We start from the raw sequence: 14,498 nt of genomic DNA, 5'->3' as shown, positions 1-14,498 counted from the left end.
TAAACATTTGGGCTGAGACCTTTCATTAGGACTCCAGGTTAAACACCAAACGGGGCACAGTGAGACCTCCTTGGAAAAGGACAGGGAGTCAGTAGATGTAAATGCCTGCAAGAAAATGAATCTTAAGGTAGCAAATAGTTACATATACGTAGTGTACTTTGATAATAAAATTCCTTTGACTTTTTGACTCTGAAAGTGGATGAGTAGGCTGTGGCTGGAGTCTGCCTGACAGCTGATTCTGAGTAATTACCTTTAATTCGTGGGACACCAGACTGAACCAGCATGTGCACATCATGGCCACTCTGGTGAAGTGTGTGAGAAATCTCATCAAACAGCAAGTAGTGGCTTCCCCCTGTGGACAGAGCAAGCAATCAGTCAGAACTGCAGATCTCACCCTGGCTCCCCTAACCAGGCTGACAACGGAGGGGAAAATGTGGTGGATGCAGCCCAGCCCATCGCAGACAAAAGCCTCCCCACCAATGAGCACATTGACATGGAGCACTGTCACAAGAGAGCAACATCCATCGTTAAAGATGTCCATGCTCTCCTCTCATGACCATTGGGCACAAGCCTTGGTTTGCACACTTGCAGGTTCAGGAACAATTATTACCCTACAACCACCGGGCTCTTGAACCTTAGGGGATAACTTCATTCACCTCAATACTAAACTGATTCCACAATGTGCAGACTCACTTTAAAGGTCTCTACAACTCATGCTCTCAGAATTATGTTTTCATTTGCAAAGTTTGTCTTCCTTTGCACATTATAAACACAAGAAATTCTGCAGGTGCTGGAAATTCAGAGCAACACACACAAAATGCTGGAGTAACTCAGCAGGTCAGGCAGCATCTATGGAAATTAATAAACTGTCTGCATTTGGGAATGAGACCCTTCTTCAGTCCCAAAGAACGGTTCCTCCAGCATTTCGTGTGTGCTCTTTTGCACATTAATAGTTCATCGGTCTTTGTTTATGTATTGTTTTTCTTAAAATTCTATTGTATTTTTCTTTTTTCCTTGTGAATGCCTGCAAGAAAATGAATCTCAAAGTAAGATATGGAATGCTACAAAGGATTGTGAACTGCTGAGAGGATCTTCAATATCTCTGTTCCACCCATCTGAGATATTTATCAAAATGCTGTACATACAGGGCCCTTAGCATTGTAAATTATCCCTCCTATCTGTCCTACAATCTCTTTGCCCCCCCTACCATCAGGCAGGAGGTACTATAGCATTAGGACAAAAACTGTTAGGATGTAAAACAGATTCTTCCCCCACACTGTAAAACTAATGAACTCCCTGCCACCACCAAAGTCCCATCACATATGAAACACTAGTGGCCTTATACTGTTTACTTTATAGCTTGTGTTGTAAATGAACTTTATGCTAAATGCAAATCTTCTGGAAGATAGTTGATTACTTATTAACCTACTTGTGGAAATGTGACTTTATGTGTTGCGTGTGAGGAGGGATATTGTTTTGCTTGCTGTCATTCAGTTGAATGACAATAAACCTGACCTTTAACTTGTCATATATATGCTCTTTGATAATAGATTTGCTTTGAACCTTTGAGTCTGTAGATAGTGTTTCACTAGTTGGCAGTGAGTGGTGAGCAGAGTCTCACAGCGGTCAGTGCTTTTCACAACACTCAGCATCGATTTGGAAGAGAGGACTGAGTGCAGTGTACCTAAGTTTGCTGATGGCAGTGAATGAACTGATAAAGCAAATTGTACAGAGGATGCAGAGAGATTGCAAAGAGATACAGATAGGTTAAGTGTTTGGCAGATGGAGTATAATGTTGGGAAATGTGAGGTCATCTACTTTGGAAGGAAAATAAAAGACCAAATTATATAAATGGTATAAGATTGCAGAATGCTGTTGTATAGATGAAATTGGGAGTGCTTGTGCATGAAGGTTATCAAGAAGGTAAATAAAATGGTGGCCTTCATTGCTAGAGCAATTGAACATAGGAGCAGGGATGTTATTCTATATCTGTACAGGGTATTGTAACAGAGTGGATGTGAGTGTCGAGACAATTTTTCCTGCTGTGGGGGGGGGGGGCGGGGTATAGTCTCTGAATATGAGGATATCCCTTTAGAACAGAGATGAGAAAGAATTACTTTAGACCATAAGACCTCAGAGTAAAATGAGGCCATTTGGCCCATTGACTCTTCTCTGCCTTTCCATCAAGACAGATTTATCATCCCCCTCCACCCCATTCTCCCGCAAACGTTTCCATCAAACGTTTCGGGCCGAGATGTTGGCTACTCTTTTCTCACGGATGCTGCCTGACCTGCTGAGTTCTTCCAGCGTTGTGTACGTATTCCTATAGATGCTGCCTGGCCTGCTGCATTGCACCAGCATTTTGTGTGTGTTGCATGAATAATAGTGTTCAGTGCACAGTGAGAGTCGCACAATGAGCAAAGTTAAAGTGAAAATAATGTGATGATGGTCAGGAAAGTTGAATGCTTTGATAGCGCTAATGTGGACTGGGAATCACATGTCGAGAGGGTTGAACTATGTTGTAATGCAAACCACGTGGATGAAGAAAGTACTACATCCACACTTCTTAGCTCAGTGGCTGCTAAAACATGCAGGCTTTTCAGTGATTCAATTATCTCCTGAAAGGCCAGCAAACAAGACATTTGAATTGTAACAATTTTACAAAATCATTTGAGCCCTAAACTGCTGATAATAGCGGAGTGATTTAGATTTAATGAAAGGAACCAGTCAAAGGATGGCCATTGCTGAATACGTTGCAGAACTCCGCTAAGTTTCCCAGTACAATGACATGAGAGACTTTCTGATGCATTCAGGGTCAGGCTTGCATATGGTATGCACAGTCAAAGCTCGCAAAAGAGGCTGCTGACAGAAAGAGACCTAACCCTAGAATGGGCATTGCCCATTACAATATCATTAGAGACTGCAGAAAAGGATGCGTCAGACCTACAGGAAAAGAGTTTAGAATGTGAAACGTACAAAATGTTCCTGAATGGTGCAATAAGTCTAGAATGGAGCTATCATGCCTAGAACAGCATTAATGAAGCAAATCGCTGAACCATATGAATCACAACAGATGTGTCAGGTGTAAAACTGAAAATGGAGCTGGGTACAGTGTCCCCTTTGTCTATAATTTCAGAGGCTGCCTACAACAGGTTGTTTTCTAAGCTACCATTAGAAAAGACCTCAGTGATGCTAAAGACCTGCACAGGCAAACTGTAAGTGAGCAGTTGGAACTTTATGGGTTGTATGGTGGAGGGCCAGCACTTTCCACACGCAAGCACTCAAGAGAAACCCAGCAGACAGGCACACAATGAATGCTCTGAATGTGTAACTGCAGCCCAAACGGTAGTGTTAATCAGAGACTGGCACAGTTGCTTAATGCCAGTGAGGTGTTTAAGAAGGGCATTGGTAAACTCAAAGGGATTGAACTGGATAAAGCAGGAACACCAAGATTCCATAAAGTGTGCCAGTGCCTTATGCACTATGTCCTGAAGTGGATGCTGAAATTCAGAGCTTAGAGATGTTCTCCAAGGTTGAGTGGAGTGACTGGACCACATTCATTCTATCGGTGATCAAGAGAGGAAGGCTGGAGCTGTTCGTCTATGTGGGGACTTCAAAGTGAGCATGAACCCTGTGCTACGTACTATGCCTGCCACAAATAAAAGACAACTTTGCATCTTTGGCAGGCAGGGAGAGAGAGGTTTTCAAAGATTGACTTGTCACAAGCCTATTTGCAAATGGAGAGTGAGAAGTCTAGCAGGAAGTTCCTCACAATCATCTCTCACAAGGGACTATTCCAGTATAATTCCTCAACTTTGGCTTCACATCAGCTCCAGCAATTGGCAAAGAGAATGGATCAAGTGCTCTAAGCTATCCCAGGAATACAGTGTTACCTTGACGACATCATTGTGACTGGCAAGATTAATGAAGAGCACCTCCAGAACCTTGGTAAAGAGCTTCCCAGGCTGAGTGAGGATGCTCTGTGTGCAATGAGAGAGAAATGAGAGATTTTCAAGAATGAAATCTCATATTGTGGACATGTCATTGCCAAGAATGGCTTACATAAGTCACAGGAGAAGACTGAGGCAGCGCTAAAGGCACCCAAACTGGAAAATATGTCACAACTCAGGACATACTTGGGCCTTGTAAACTACTACCACCAGTTTCTCTCAAATGTTGCTACAGTGCTATATCCATTGAACACTCTGTTGCAGACAGGATCAAAGTGGGAATGGTCAGAAAGATGTGAAAGCATTCAAGAGACTAATAATCTCAGATGAACTGCTCACCCATCATAACCTATCTCTGCCCATCAGACTGGCATGTGATGTGTCCCTTTATGGCATTGGTGCCGTATTGTCACACACCATGAAAGATGGATCTGAATGTCTGAATGCGTTTGCTTCCAGATCACTAAGGAGCGTAAAATGCAACTATGCACAAATCGACCAAGAGGCCCTTAGTCCGGTATGGGAAATAAATAGGTTCCACCACTACCTCTACAGACAAAAGTTTACTCTAGTCACAGACCACCAGTCTCTTGTGTCCATTTTCAATCCCAGGAAGGGAATCCCAATGTCATCTGCTACCTGGTTGCAATGTTGGCCACTTTTCCTAGGAGGCAATACAACGGCAGACAGTTCAAAGGTAAAAAACAACACAGCAACTGATGAAGAAAATTCTTCATGGCTAACACGAGGGGACGCAGTTTTAAGATGCTTGGAGGGAGATGTCAGGGGTAAGCTTTTCACACAGAGAATGGTGGGTGCATGGATGCACTGCTGGTGATGGTGGTGGAGGCAGACACAATAGGGTCTTTTAAGAGACTCTTGGATAGATACATGGAGCTTGGAGAAATAGAGGGCTGTGCAACAGGGAAATTCTAGGTAGTTTCTAGAGTAGGTTACATAGTCAGCACAATATTGTGGGCCAAAGTGCCTGCAGTGTTCTGTAGATTTCTATGTTCTATACTGTGACCCAGCAGAAGTGTTTTACACAGCAGTGGTGGACCAGTTTCCTGTAAAACATTCTGAAGTACACAAGGAATGACCCAACATTGTCAGAAGTCTGTAATATCACCATGGAAGGATGGCCAGCTCATGGTGATCCTGTTTCCAGAGCTCTCAATGAGACAAGACTAACAGTCTGTCTGTTAAAGAATGCTGATGTGGTTCTCTCTAAACTGCGCACCAGGGTGTTAGAGAGTCACCTGGCTGCAGTCAAGATGAAGAGTCTCACCCGGAGCTACATGGGAATAGATTGACAGATTGAGGACTTGGCCAAAAGCTGATTGGGACACTACAAAGTTCAAAATACACGGGCACCGTTACACCCTTGGAAGTGGCTGCCTTCACAAAGGCAAAGAGAGCATGTTGACTTTGCAGGCCATTCATGGACTCCATGTTTCTGATTGGTGTGGATACTCATTTAACGTGGCCGAAGGTCAGGTCAACCACCTCACAAAAGACTGTTTCTGCTCTACCTTGGCTTACCTGACCCAATTGCGAGTGACAACAGGCCACAATAGAAGAGTTCAGGCTATTCATGATGAAAAATGGCATCAAACATTTCAAGCCAGCTCCTCACCACCCAGCAACGAATGGATGAGCTGAGCCGTTTATCCAAACCTTCAAGAAGTTCATTAAAGTCTGGTATCAAGTTAGATAATTTTTGGAAGGAGGTCTTTAAAACTTTATCAAAGGTTCTGAATTTGGATCTACAACCATATTTCCTTACAGCAGTTTTTGAGATCATTCCATCGGAAGCAGGAGATACTCCTGTTTCCACACAACGGATGACAGCTTTTACAACTTTACTGGCTAGGACAGCCATTTTGCTTAAATGGAAGGACTCTAATCCACCTACTGCTCTTCATTGGCTTACCTCCATTAAACCCTGTTTAAGTTTAGAGAAAATAAGAAGTCAGACATTTGATACATCCTTTAAATTTGAGGAAACTTAGCAATCTTTTATTTGATATGTTCATAAGCTCTGACTTATGGCTCTTCCAGTTACCTTTTTGAAGTGTTGGATTTGATCAGAAAGTTTTTCCTTGTTTTTTTTTTGCTTTCACTCTGTTTGAGCTGCCCAGTTCTTTTTTCTTTTTTTTTTGTTTTATTTTGTGTTTTGGGTTTTTTTCCTGTACATTTCAATTATAAAAGTCTCTTTATCTTTTTTTCTTTTTATGGATAAGAAGAGAATCAATTACCTTTCTCTTTATTGTATATCATTAGATTAATACAATATTTGATCTTGATATTGTTTATTTTTCCTTTTATTCGAACTGTTATTGATATAGATATATGCGATAATTCTCCTCTTGCTAATATAAATGTACTTTGTTATTTAACTAATAAAAAGATTGATAAAGAAAGAAGTCAATTGAAGTGATGGACAAGGAGGACATTTTCTCAAGAGAGAGAATTTGTAGAATGTCTAAGGGATGGCTTTTTAGAACAGCTTGTTGTTGATCCCAGTAGGGGATCGGCTGTGCTGGATTGGGTGCTGTGCAATGATCCGGAGGTGATAAGAGAGTTTATGGTTAAGGAACCCTTAGGGAACTGTGATCACAGTATGACTGAGTTGACATTGAAATTTGAGAGGGAAAAAATAAAATCCAATGTGTCGGTATTTCAATGGAATAAAGGAAATTACAATGGCATGAGAGGGGAACTGGCCAAAGTTGACTGGAAAGGGACATTTTCAGGAAGGACAACAGAGCAGCAATGGCTGGAGCTTCTGTGAAAAATGAGGGAAGTGAAGATGGATATATTCCAAATAAGAAGACATTTTTAAAGGGAAGAAGAACACTACCGTGGCTGACAAGTGAAGTCAGAGCCAAAGAAAAGGCAAAAGAGAGGGCATACAAGCAAACAAGAGCTACTGGGAAGATAGAGGATTGGGGAGCTTTTAAAAACCTGCAGAACGAAATTAAGAAGGTCATTTGGAAGAAAAAGATGAATTATGAAAGGAAACTGGTGACTAATATCAAAGAAGATACTAAAAGCTTTTTTGAGTATATAAAGGGTAAAAGAGAATCAAGGATAGATATAGGACCAATACAAAATGATGCTGCAGATATTGTAATGAGAGATGCATAGATGGCAGATGAACTTAATATATATTTTGCATCAGTCTTCACAGTGGAAGATGTCTGCAGTATACTGTTCAAGAGTGTCAGGGAAGTAAGGTTTGTGCAGTGAAAATTATGACTGAGAAGGTGCTCAGGAAGCTTAATGGTCTGAGGGTGGATAAATCTCCTGGACCTGATGGAATGCATCCTCGGGTTCTGAAGGAAGTAGCTGGAGAGATTGCAGAGGCATTAATGATTATCTTTCAATAATCGATAGATTCTAGCATTATACCAGATGACTGGAAAATTGTAGATTTACTCCACTATTTAAGAAGGGTGAGAGGCAGCAGAAAGGAAACTGTAGACCTGTTAGCCTGGCATCAGTGGTTGGGAAGTTGTTGGAATGGATTGTTAGGGATGAGATTATGGAGTACCTGGAGGCACATGACAAGATAGGTCAAAGCCAGCATGGTTTTCTGAAAGGACAATCCTGCCTGACAAACCTACTGCAATTCTTTGAGGAAATTACAAGCAGAGGAGATAAAGGAGATGCAGTAGACATGGTGTACTTGGATTTTCAGAAGGCCTTTGACAAGGTGCCGCACATGAGGCTGCTTAACAAGATAAGAGCCCATGGAATTACAGGAAAGTTACTAGCGTGGGTGGAGCATTGGCTGGTCGGTAGAAAACAGAGAGTGGGAATAAAGGGATCCTATTCTGGCTGGCTACCGGTCACCAGTGGAGTTCCACAGAGGTCGGTGTTGGGACAGTTGCTTTTTACGATGTATGTCAATGATTTGGACAATGGTATTAATGGATTTGTCCTTAAGTTTGCCGATGATACAAAGAACGGTGGAGAGGCAGGTAGTGTTGAGGAAACAGAGAGCCTGCAGAGAGACTTAGATAGTTTAGGGGAATGGACAAAGAAGTGGCAAATGAAATACAATGTTGGAAAGTGTATGGTCATGCACTTAGTTGGAAGAAATAAACAGGCAGACAATTATTTAGATGGGAAGAGAATTCAAAATTCAGAGATGCAAAGGGACTTGGGAGTCCTGGTGCAAGATACCCTAAAGGTTAACCTCCAGGTTGAGTCGGTGGTGAAGAAGGCAAATGCAATGTTGGCATTAATTTCTAGAGGTAAAGAATATAACAGCAGGGATGTGATGTTGAGGCTTTCTAAGGTACTTGTGAGACCACACTTGGAGTATTGTGTGTAATTTTGACCTCCTTATTTTAGAAAGGATATACTGACATTGGAGAGGGTTCAGAGAAGATTCACAAGAATGATTCCAGGAATGAAAGGGTTACTGTATGAAGAACGCCTGGCAGCTCTTGGGCTGTATTCCCTGGAGTTCAGGAGAATAAGGGGGATTCTCATAGAAACATTCCGAATGTTTAAAGGCCTGAACAGATTAGATATGGCAAAGTTATCTCCCATGGTAGGGGAGTCTAGGACAAGAGGGCACGACTTCAGGATTAAAGGACGTCCATTTAGAACAGAGATGCGGAGAAATTACTTTAGTCAGAGGGTGGTAAATCTGTGAAATTTGTTTCCAAGAGCAGCTGTGGAAGCCATGTCATTGGGTGTATTTAAGGCAGAGATAGATCAGTTCTTGATTAGCCAGGGCATCAAAGGGTATGGGGTGAAGGCAAGGAGTGGGGATGACTGGAAGAATTGAATCAGCCCATGATTGAATGGCAGAGCAAACCCAATGGGCTGAATGGCCTAATTCTGCTCCTATATCTTATGGTCTTACGGACATTTCTCTACAGCAGAAGGTGGACAATTTCCTTTAAGAGTATCGGAACTCTGTTCATGCAACAAAAAATTAAACATCTGCAATGCCATTCATGAGCAGAAATCTGAGATCTCGCACAGACCTCCTGAAACCAGATCTGCAGAGGGAAGTGCAGAATAACCAGTTCAGCCAGTTGCCAAGTGAATCAGCAAGGAACTTCGAGGTTGGACAGGAAGTCCTAGCACATGATTACTGAGAAGGCAAGAAGCTATCCTACAGTAGGATAGCTACAAGATCTGGACCACCGATGTACACAGTGGATGTTGGAGATCACACATGGAGATGTCATGTGGACCAGATACTGGATGGTCAGCCGAAGAACATGGCTGAGTTGACAGCATCCAACAAGACCAAGCTTGCCTCTCAGTCATGATCATGTCACCAACAGCAATGTGATACTGGAGGCAGAGAAAGTTGTCTTTGACAAAACGCCTACCAAGCCTGGTACCACTCCACAAGTCCAGGGGCGCTATCCTGAGAAGAAACAGAGCACCACCCAAAAGACTGAATCTTTAGTATCGTGAAGTTAATTATGAACTGTTATTGTGAAAGCATGTTGATTTGAATATGGTCTGTTAAAGGGAAATTGAATGCTTTGTTACACATATAGTTTTTTGGTAATTTAATCTGAAGGGGGAAGAAGTGTAATGTATGGATTTCTTTCTTTTAGCGCAATGATTATGGACTAGTAGCTATGCATGTGCATCAATCTGCTCTCTCTCTCTCTCTCTCACTCACTCTGTCTAACTCGCTCTCACTCTGTAATGTGAATACATGAGCTAACCTCACCTCCCGTATGAGTGCTTTTATTTAATTGATATGCAGTTGTACAGACACAAAAGTTATCTTTTGCGTATTGCTTGTTCGTTCGCCCTGTGGGGTGCGGCATTTCATTGATTCTATTATTGTTCTTGGAGTTAGTGAGTATGCCTGTAAGAAAGCAAATTTCAGGGTTGTATATGGTGACAAATATGAACTTCGAAAATAAATTTATTTTTAACTTTTACATACAGGCCCAGAACCATCAAACCCTCCTCATACATTAACCATAAGACCATAAGATATAGGAGCAGAATCAGGCCATTTAGCCCATCGAATCTGCTCTGCCATTAAATCATGGTTGACCAAGTTTTCCTCTCAGCCCCAGTCTCGTGCCTTCTCTTTGTATCCATTCATGCCCTGACCAAGCAAGAATCTATAAATCTCTGCCTTAAATATATATAAAGACTTGGCCTCCTGTGGCAAATTCCAAGATTCAACACTCTCTGGCGAAAGAAATTGCTCATCTCTGTTCTAAAAGGATGCCCCTCTATTCTGAGGCTGTATCCTCTGGTCTTAGACTCTCCCATCATAGGAAGCATTCTCTCCACATCCACTCTTTTAGGTTTGCTAGGTTTTAATGAGGTCACCCCCATTCTTCTGAATTCTAGTGAATACAGGCCCAGAGCCATCAAACGTTCTTCATATGACAAGCCATTCAATCCTGGAATCATTTTCGTGAACCTCCTTTGTACTTTCTCCACTTTTAGCACGTCCTTTCCAAGATAAGGGACCCAAACCTGCTCCCAAGTGAGTCCTCACCAGTGCTTTGTAAAGTCTCAACATTACGTCTTTGTTTTTATATTCCAGTCCCCTTGAAGCTAACATCACATTTGCTTTGCCCACCTGCAAATTAGTCTTCAGGGAATCCTGCACAAGAACTTCCAAGTACCTTTGCACCTCAATCTTTTGTATTTTCTCTTTTAGAAAATAGTCAACTCTTTCACTTCTTCTACCAAAGTGCATGACCATACATTTTTCAACACTGTATTACATCTGCTCCTTCTCTGCCCATTCTCCTAATCTGTCTAAGTCCTCCTGTAGTCTACTTCCTCAAAACTACCTGCCTCTCCACCAATCTCCATATCGTCTGCAAACATTGCTACAAAGCCACCAATTCTAACATCCAAATCATTGACATATAATGTAAAAAGAACTGGTCTTCCATTGATCCCTGTGGAACACCACTAGTCACCAATAGCCAACCAGAACAGGCTCCCTTTATTCCCACTCTTGCCAATCAGCCACTGCTTTATTCATGCTAGAATCTTTCCTGTAATGCCATGGACTGGAAGTTTCTTAAGCAGCCTCATGTTGGGCATCTTCTCAAAGGCCTTCTGAAAATCCAAGCACATAACTTCAACCGATTCTCCTTTTATCTATCCTGCTTGTTTTTTCATCAAATAATTCAAAGAGATTTGTTAGGCAAGGTTTTCACTTTTGGAAATCATGCTGCCTATGGACAATGTTATCATGTGCCTCCAGCAACCCTGAGGCCTCGTTCTTAATAATTGACTCCAGCATCTTCCCAACCACTAAGGTCAGACTAACTGACCTACAGTTTCCTTTCTTCTTGCTCTCTCCCTTCTTGAAGTGTGGAGTGATTTTTGCAATTTTCCAGTCTTCTGGATCCGTCCCAGAATCTGGTGATTCTTGAAAGATCACTACTAATGCCTCCATAATCTCTTCAACCACCTCTTTCAGAACCCTGGGTGTACACCACCTGGCCCAGGTTACTTATCTACCTGGAGATCTTTCAGTTTCTCAAGAACCTTCTCTCTAGTTATGTCAAGTTCAAGCACTTCATGTCCCCTGGCACCTGAAACTTCCACCATACTGCCAGTGTCTTCCACAGATAAGAATGATGCAAACAACTTATTCAGTTCATCTGCCATTTCCTTGACCCCCATTACTACCTCTCCAGCATCATTTTCCAGTGGTCAAATATCCACATTCACCTCTGTTTTACACTTATGTATCTGAAGAAACTTTTGGTATCTTCTTGCATATTACTGGCTAGATGGAATACAGAAGTATTACTTTCTTAATGACTTTTTTTAGTTGTCTTCCGTTAGTTTTTATAAGCTTCCCACAAATTTTGCTCTATTACATGCTCTCTCTTTGGCTTGTATGTTGGCTTTGACTTCTCTTGTTAGCCACAGTTGTGTCATCTTAACTTTAGAATACTTCTTCCTCTTTGTGATGTACATATCCAATGCCTTCCAAATTGCTTCCAGAAATTCCAGCCATTGTTGCTCTGATGTCATCCCTGCCAGTGTTCTTTGAAATGTCTCTGTAATTACATTTACTCCACCGCAATACTGATACATCTCAAACGTCAGGGTGAATTCTATCACATTATGTTCACTGCCCCTAAGGGTTCATAGAAACATTTTTAAAAAACATAGAAAACCTATAGCACAATACAAGCCCTACAGCCCACAAAGTTGTGCCGAACAAGTCCCTACCTTAGAAATTTCTAGGCTTACTTATAGCCCTCTATTTTCCTAAGCTTCACGTACCTATTCAAAAGTCTTTTAAAAGACCCTATCATATCCGCCTCCACTACCGTTGCTGGCAGCTCATTCCACACACTCACCACTCTCTGAGTAAAAACTTATCCCTGACATCTCCTCTGTACCTGCTCCCCAGCATCTTAAACTTGTGTCCTCTTGTGGCAACCATTTCAGCCCTGGGAAAAAGCCTCTGACTATCCACATGATCATCATCTTATACACCTCTATCAGGTCACCTCTCATCCTCCATCACTCCAAGGAGAAAAGGCCAAGTTCACTCAACCTATTCTCATAAGCCATGCTCCCCAATCCAGGCAATATCCTTGTAAATCTCCTCTGCACCCTTTCTATGGTTTCCATGTCCTTCCTGTAGTGAGGCGACCAGAACTGAGCACAGGGTCCTAGGTAGCTGCAACATTACCTCTCGGTTCCTAAATTCAATTCCATGATTGATGAAGGCCAATACATCGTATGCCTTCTTAACCACCGAGCCAACCTGCGCAGCTACTTTGAGCATCCTATGGACTCAGAGCCCAAGATCCCTCTGATCCTCCACACTGCCAAGAGACTTACCATTAATACTATATTCTGCCATCATATTTCTTCTACCAAAATGAACCACTTCACATGTATCTGGGTTGAACTCCATCTGCCACTTCTCAGCCCAGTTTTGTATCCTATCAATGTCCCGCTGTAACCTCTGACAGCCCTCCACACTATCCACAACACCTCCAACCTTTGTGTCATCAGTAAACTTACTAACTCATCCCTCCACTTCCTCATCCAGGTCATTTATAAAAATCACGAAGAGTAAGGGTCCCAGAACAGATCCCTGAGGCACCCCACTAGTGACCGACTTCCATGCAGAATATGACCCGTCTAGAAACACTCTTTGCCTTCTCTGGACAAACCAGTTCTGGATCCACAAAGCAATGTCCCCTTGGATCCCATGCCTCCTTACTTTCTCAATAAGCCTTACATGGGGTACCTTATCAAATGCCTTGCTGAAATCCATATACACTACATCTACTGATCTTCCTTCATCAATGTGTTTAGTCAATGTGTTTAATCTCCTCCCTCACCTCCCACAGTAGCCTGGGTACATCTCATCTGGTCCCGGTGACTTATCCAACTTGATGCTTTCCAAAAGCTCCAGCAAATCCTTTAATATCTACATGCTCAAGCTTTTCAGTCTGCTGAAAGTCATCACTACAATCACCAAGATCCTTTTCCATAGTGAATACTGAAGTAATATATTCATTAAGTACCTCTGCTATTTCCTCCGGTTCCATGCACAATTTTCCACTGTCACACTTGATAATTCCTATTCTTTCACGTCTTATCCTCTTGCTCTTCACATACTTGTAGAATGCCTTGGGGTTTTCCTTAATCCTGCCCACCAAGGCCTTCTCATGGCCCCTTCTGGCTCTCCTAATTTCCTTCTTAAACTCCTTCTTATTAGTCAGTTCAGTTCAGTTTCAGTTTATTGTCATTTAGAAACCACAAATGCAATGCAGATAAAAAATGAGACAACGTTCCTCCAGAATGATATCACAAAAGCACACAACAAAACAGACTACACCAGAAAATCCACATAACTTTTGGTAATCCCTAAATCCAGAGTCCGGAGAGGCTATTGTGTATTAATATCATGCCGCCTTAGTGCATTCCCCAGAAAGGAGCTCCAAATCCACTAGACAAAACAAGACTACCTAGACACACCAAGTCAGGAGACCAACTCTACCATCCAACAAACCAAAAACTAAAGATACAAGACCTACACAAAACCACATAGTTACATATAGTTATAGTTAACATATAGTTACAACAGTGCAGACAATACCATAATTGATAAAAAAAACAGACCATGGGCACAGTAAAAATAGTCCAAAGATGTTAAAAGACCATAAGTTCGAAAGAAACCACCGCACAGTTTCCACAAGATCTCAGTGTCCTGATAGACTCGTCATTCCACGTAGGCGGCAGAAGGGAGTACTCCCGCTATGGACTTCCATGGCTCCGGGCCCAGCATCGCAGACGCAGCACACAGTGAAAGCGCCCTGACCGAGCCAACGCTGAGTCCGTTGAACCTCCGAGCCTCTGACCATCCCCTCCGGCACAGCCTCTCTGAGCCCCATCCTCTGCCGAGCGCACTACAATGCCCCCACCAACGTGACCCTGAGGACTGGGGGCTTATAATCTTCCAGATCTCTAACAACTGCCTAGCTCTCTGAACCTTTTGTCGTGTTTCCTTTTCTTCTTGACTAGATTTATTACAGACTTTGTACA

General features: G+C 42.3%; 1 protein-coding gene across 5 annotated transcripts in view; it reads right to left on the bottom strand.

Annotated features, from left to right (window-relative positions):
• Positions 1 to 14,498, bottom strand: part of LOC132396507 (UDP-glucuronosyltransferase 3A1-like) — a 55,332-nt gene that overhangs the window by 28,375 nt on the left and 12,459 nt on the right. For 3 of the 5 annotated variants that reach the window (XM_059974086.1, XM_059974085.1, XM_059974088.1), the window contains one exon: positions 251 to 352. The exons of 1 other annotated variant lie outside the window; for it this stretch is intronic. In XM_059974086.1, the coding sequence (XP_059830069.1) occupies positions 251 to 352 (102 nt within the window). Of the gene's footprint in view, positions 1 to 250; positions 353 to 9,663; positions 9,805 to 14,498 lie in introns of all 5 variants that reach the window. One more of the 5 variants, XM_059974084.1, reaches the window with a different exon arrangement.

This window comes from Hypanus sabinus, chromosome 7 (assembly GCF_030144855.1).
Source record: "Hypanus sabinus isolate sHypSab1 chromosome 7, sHypSab1.hap1, whole genome shotgun sequence".
Lineage (NCBI taxonomy): Eukaryota > Metazoa > Chordata > Chondrichthyes > Myliobatiformes > Dasyatidae > Hypanus > Hypanus sabinus.
Note: the sequence above shows the minus strand (reverse complement) of the source record. Positions and strands in the feature narration are given on the sequence as shown.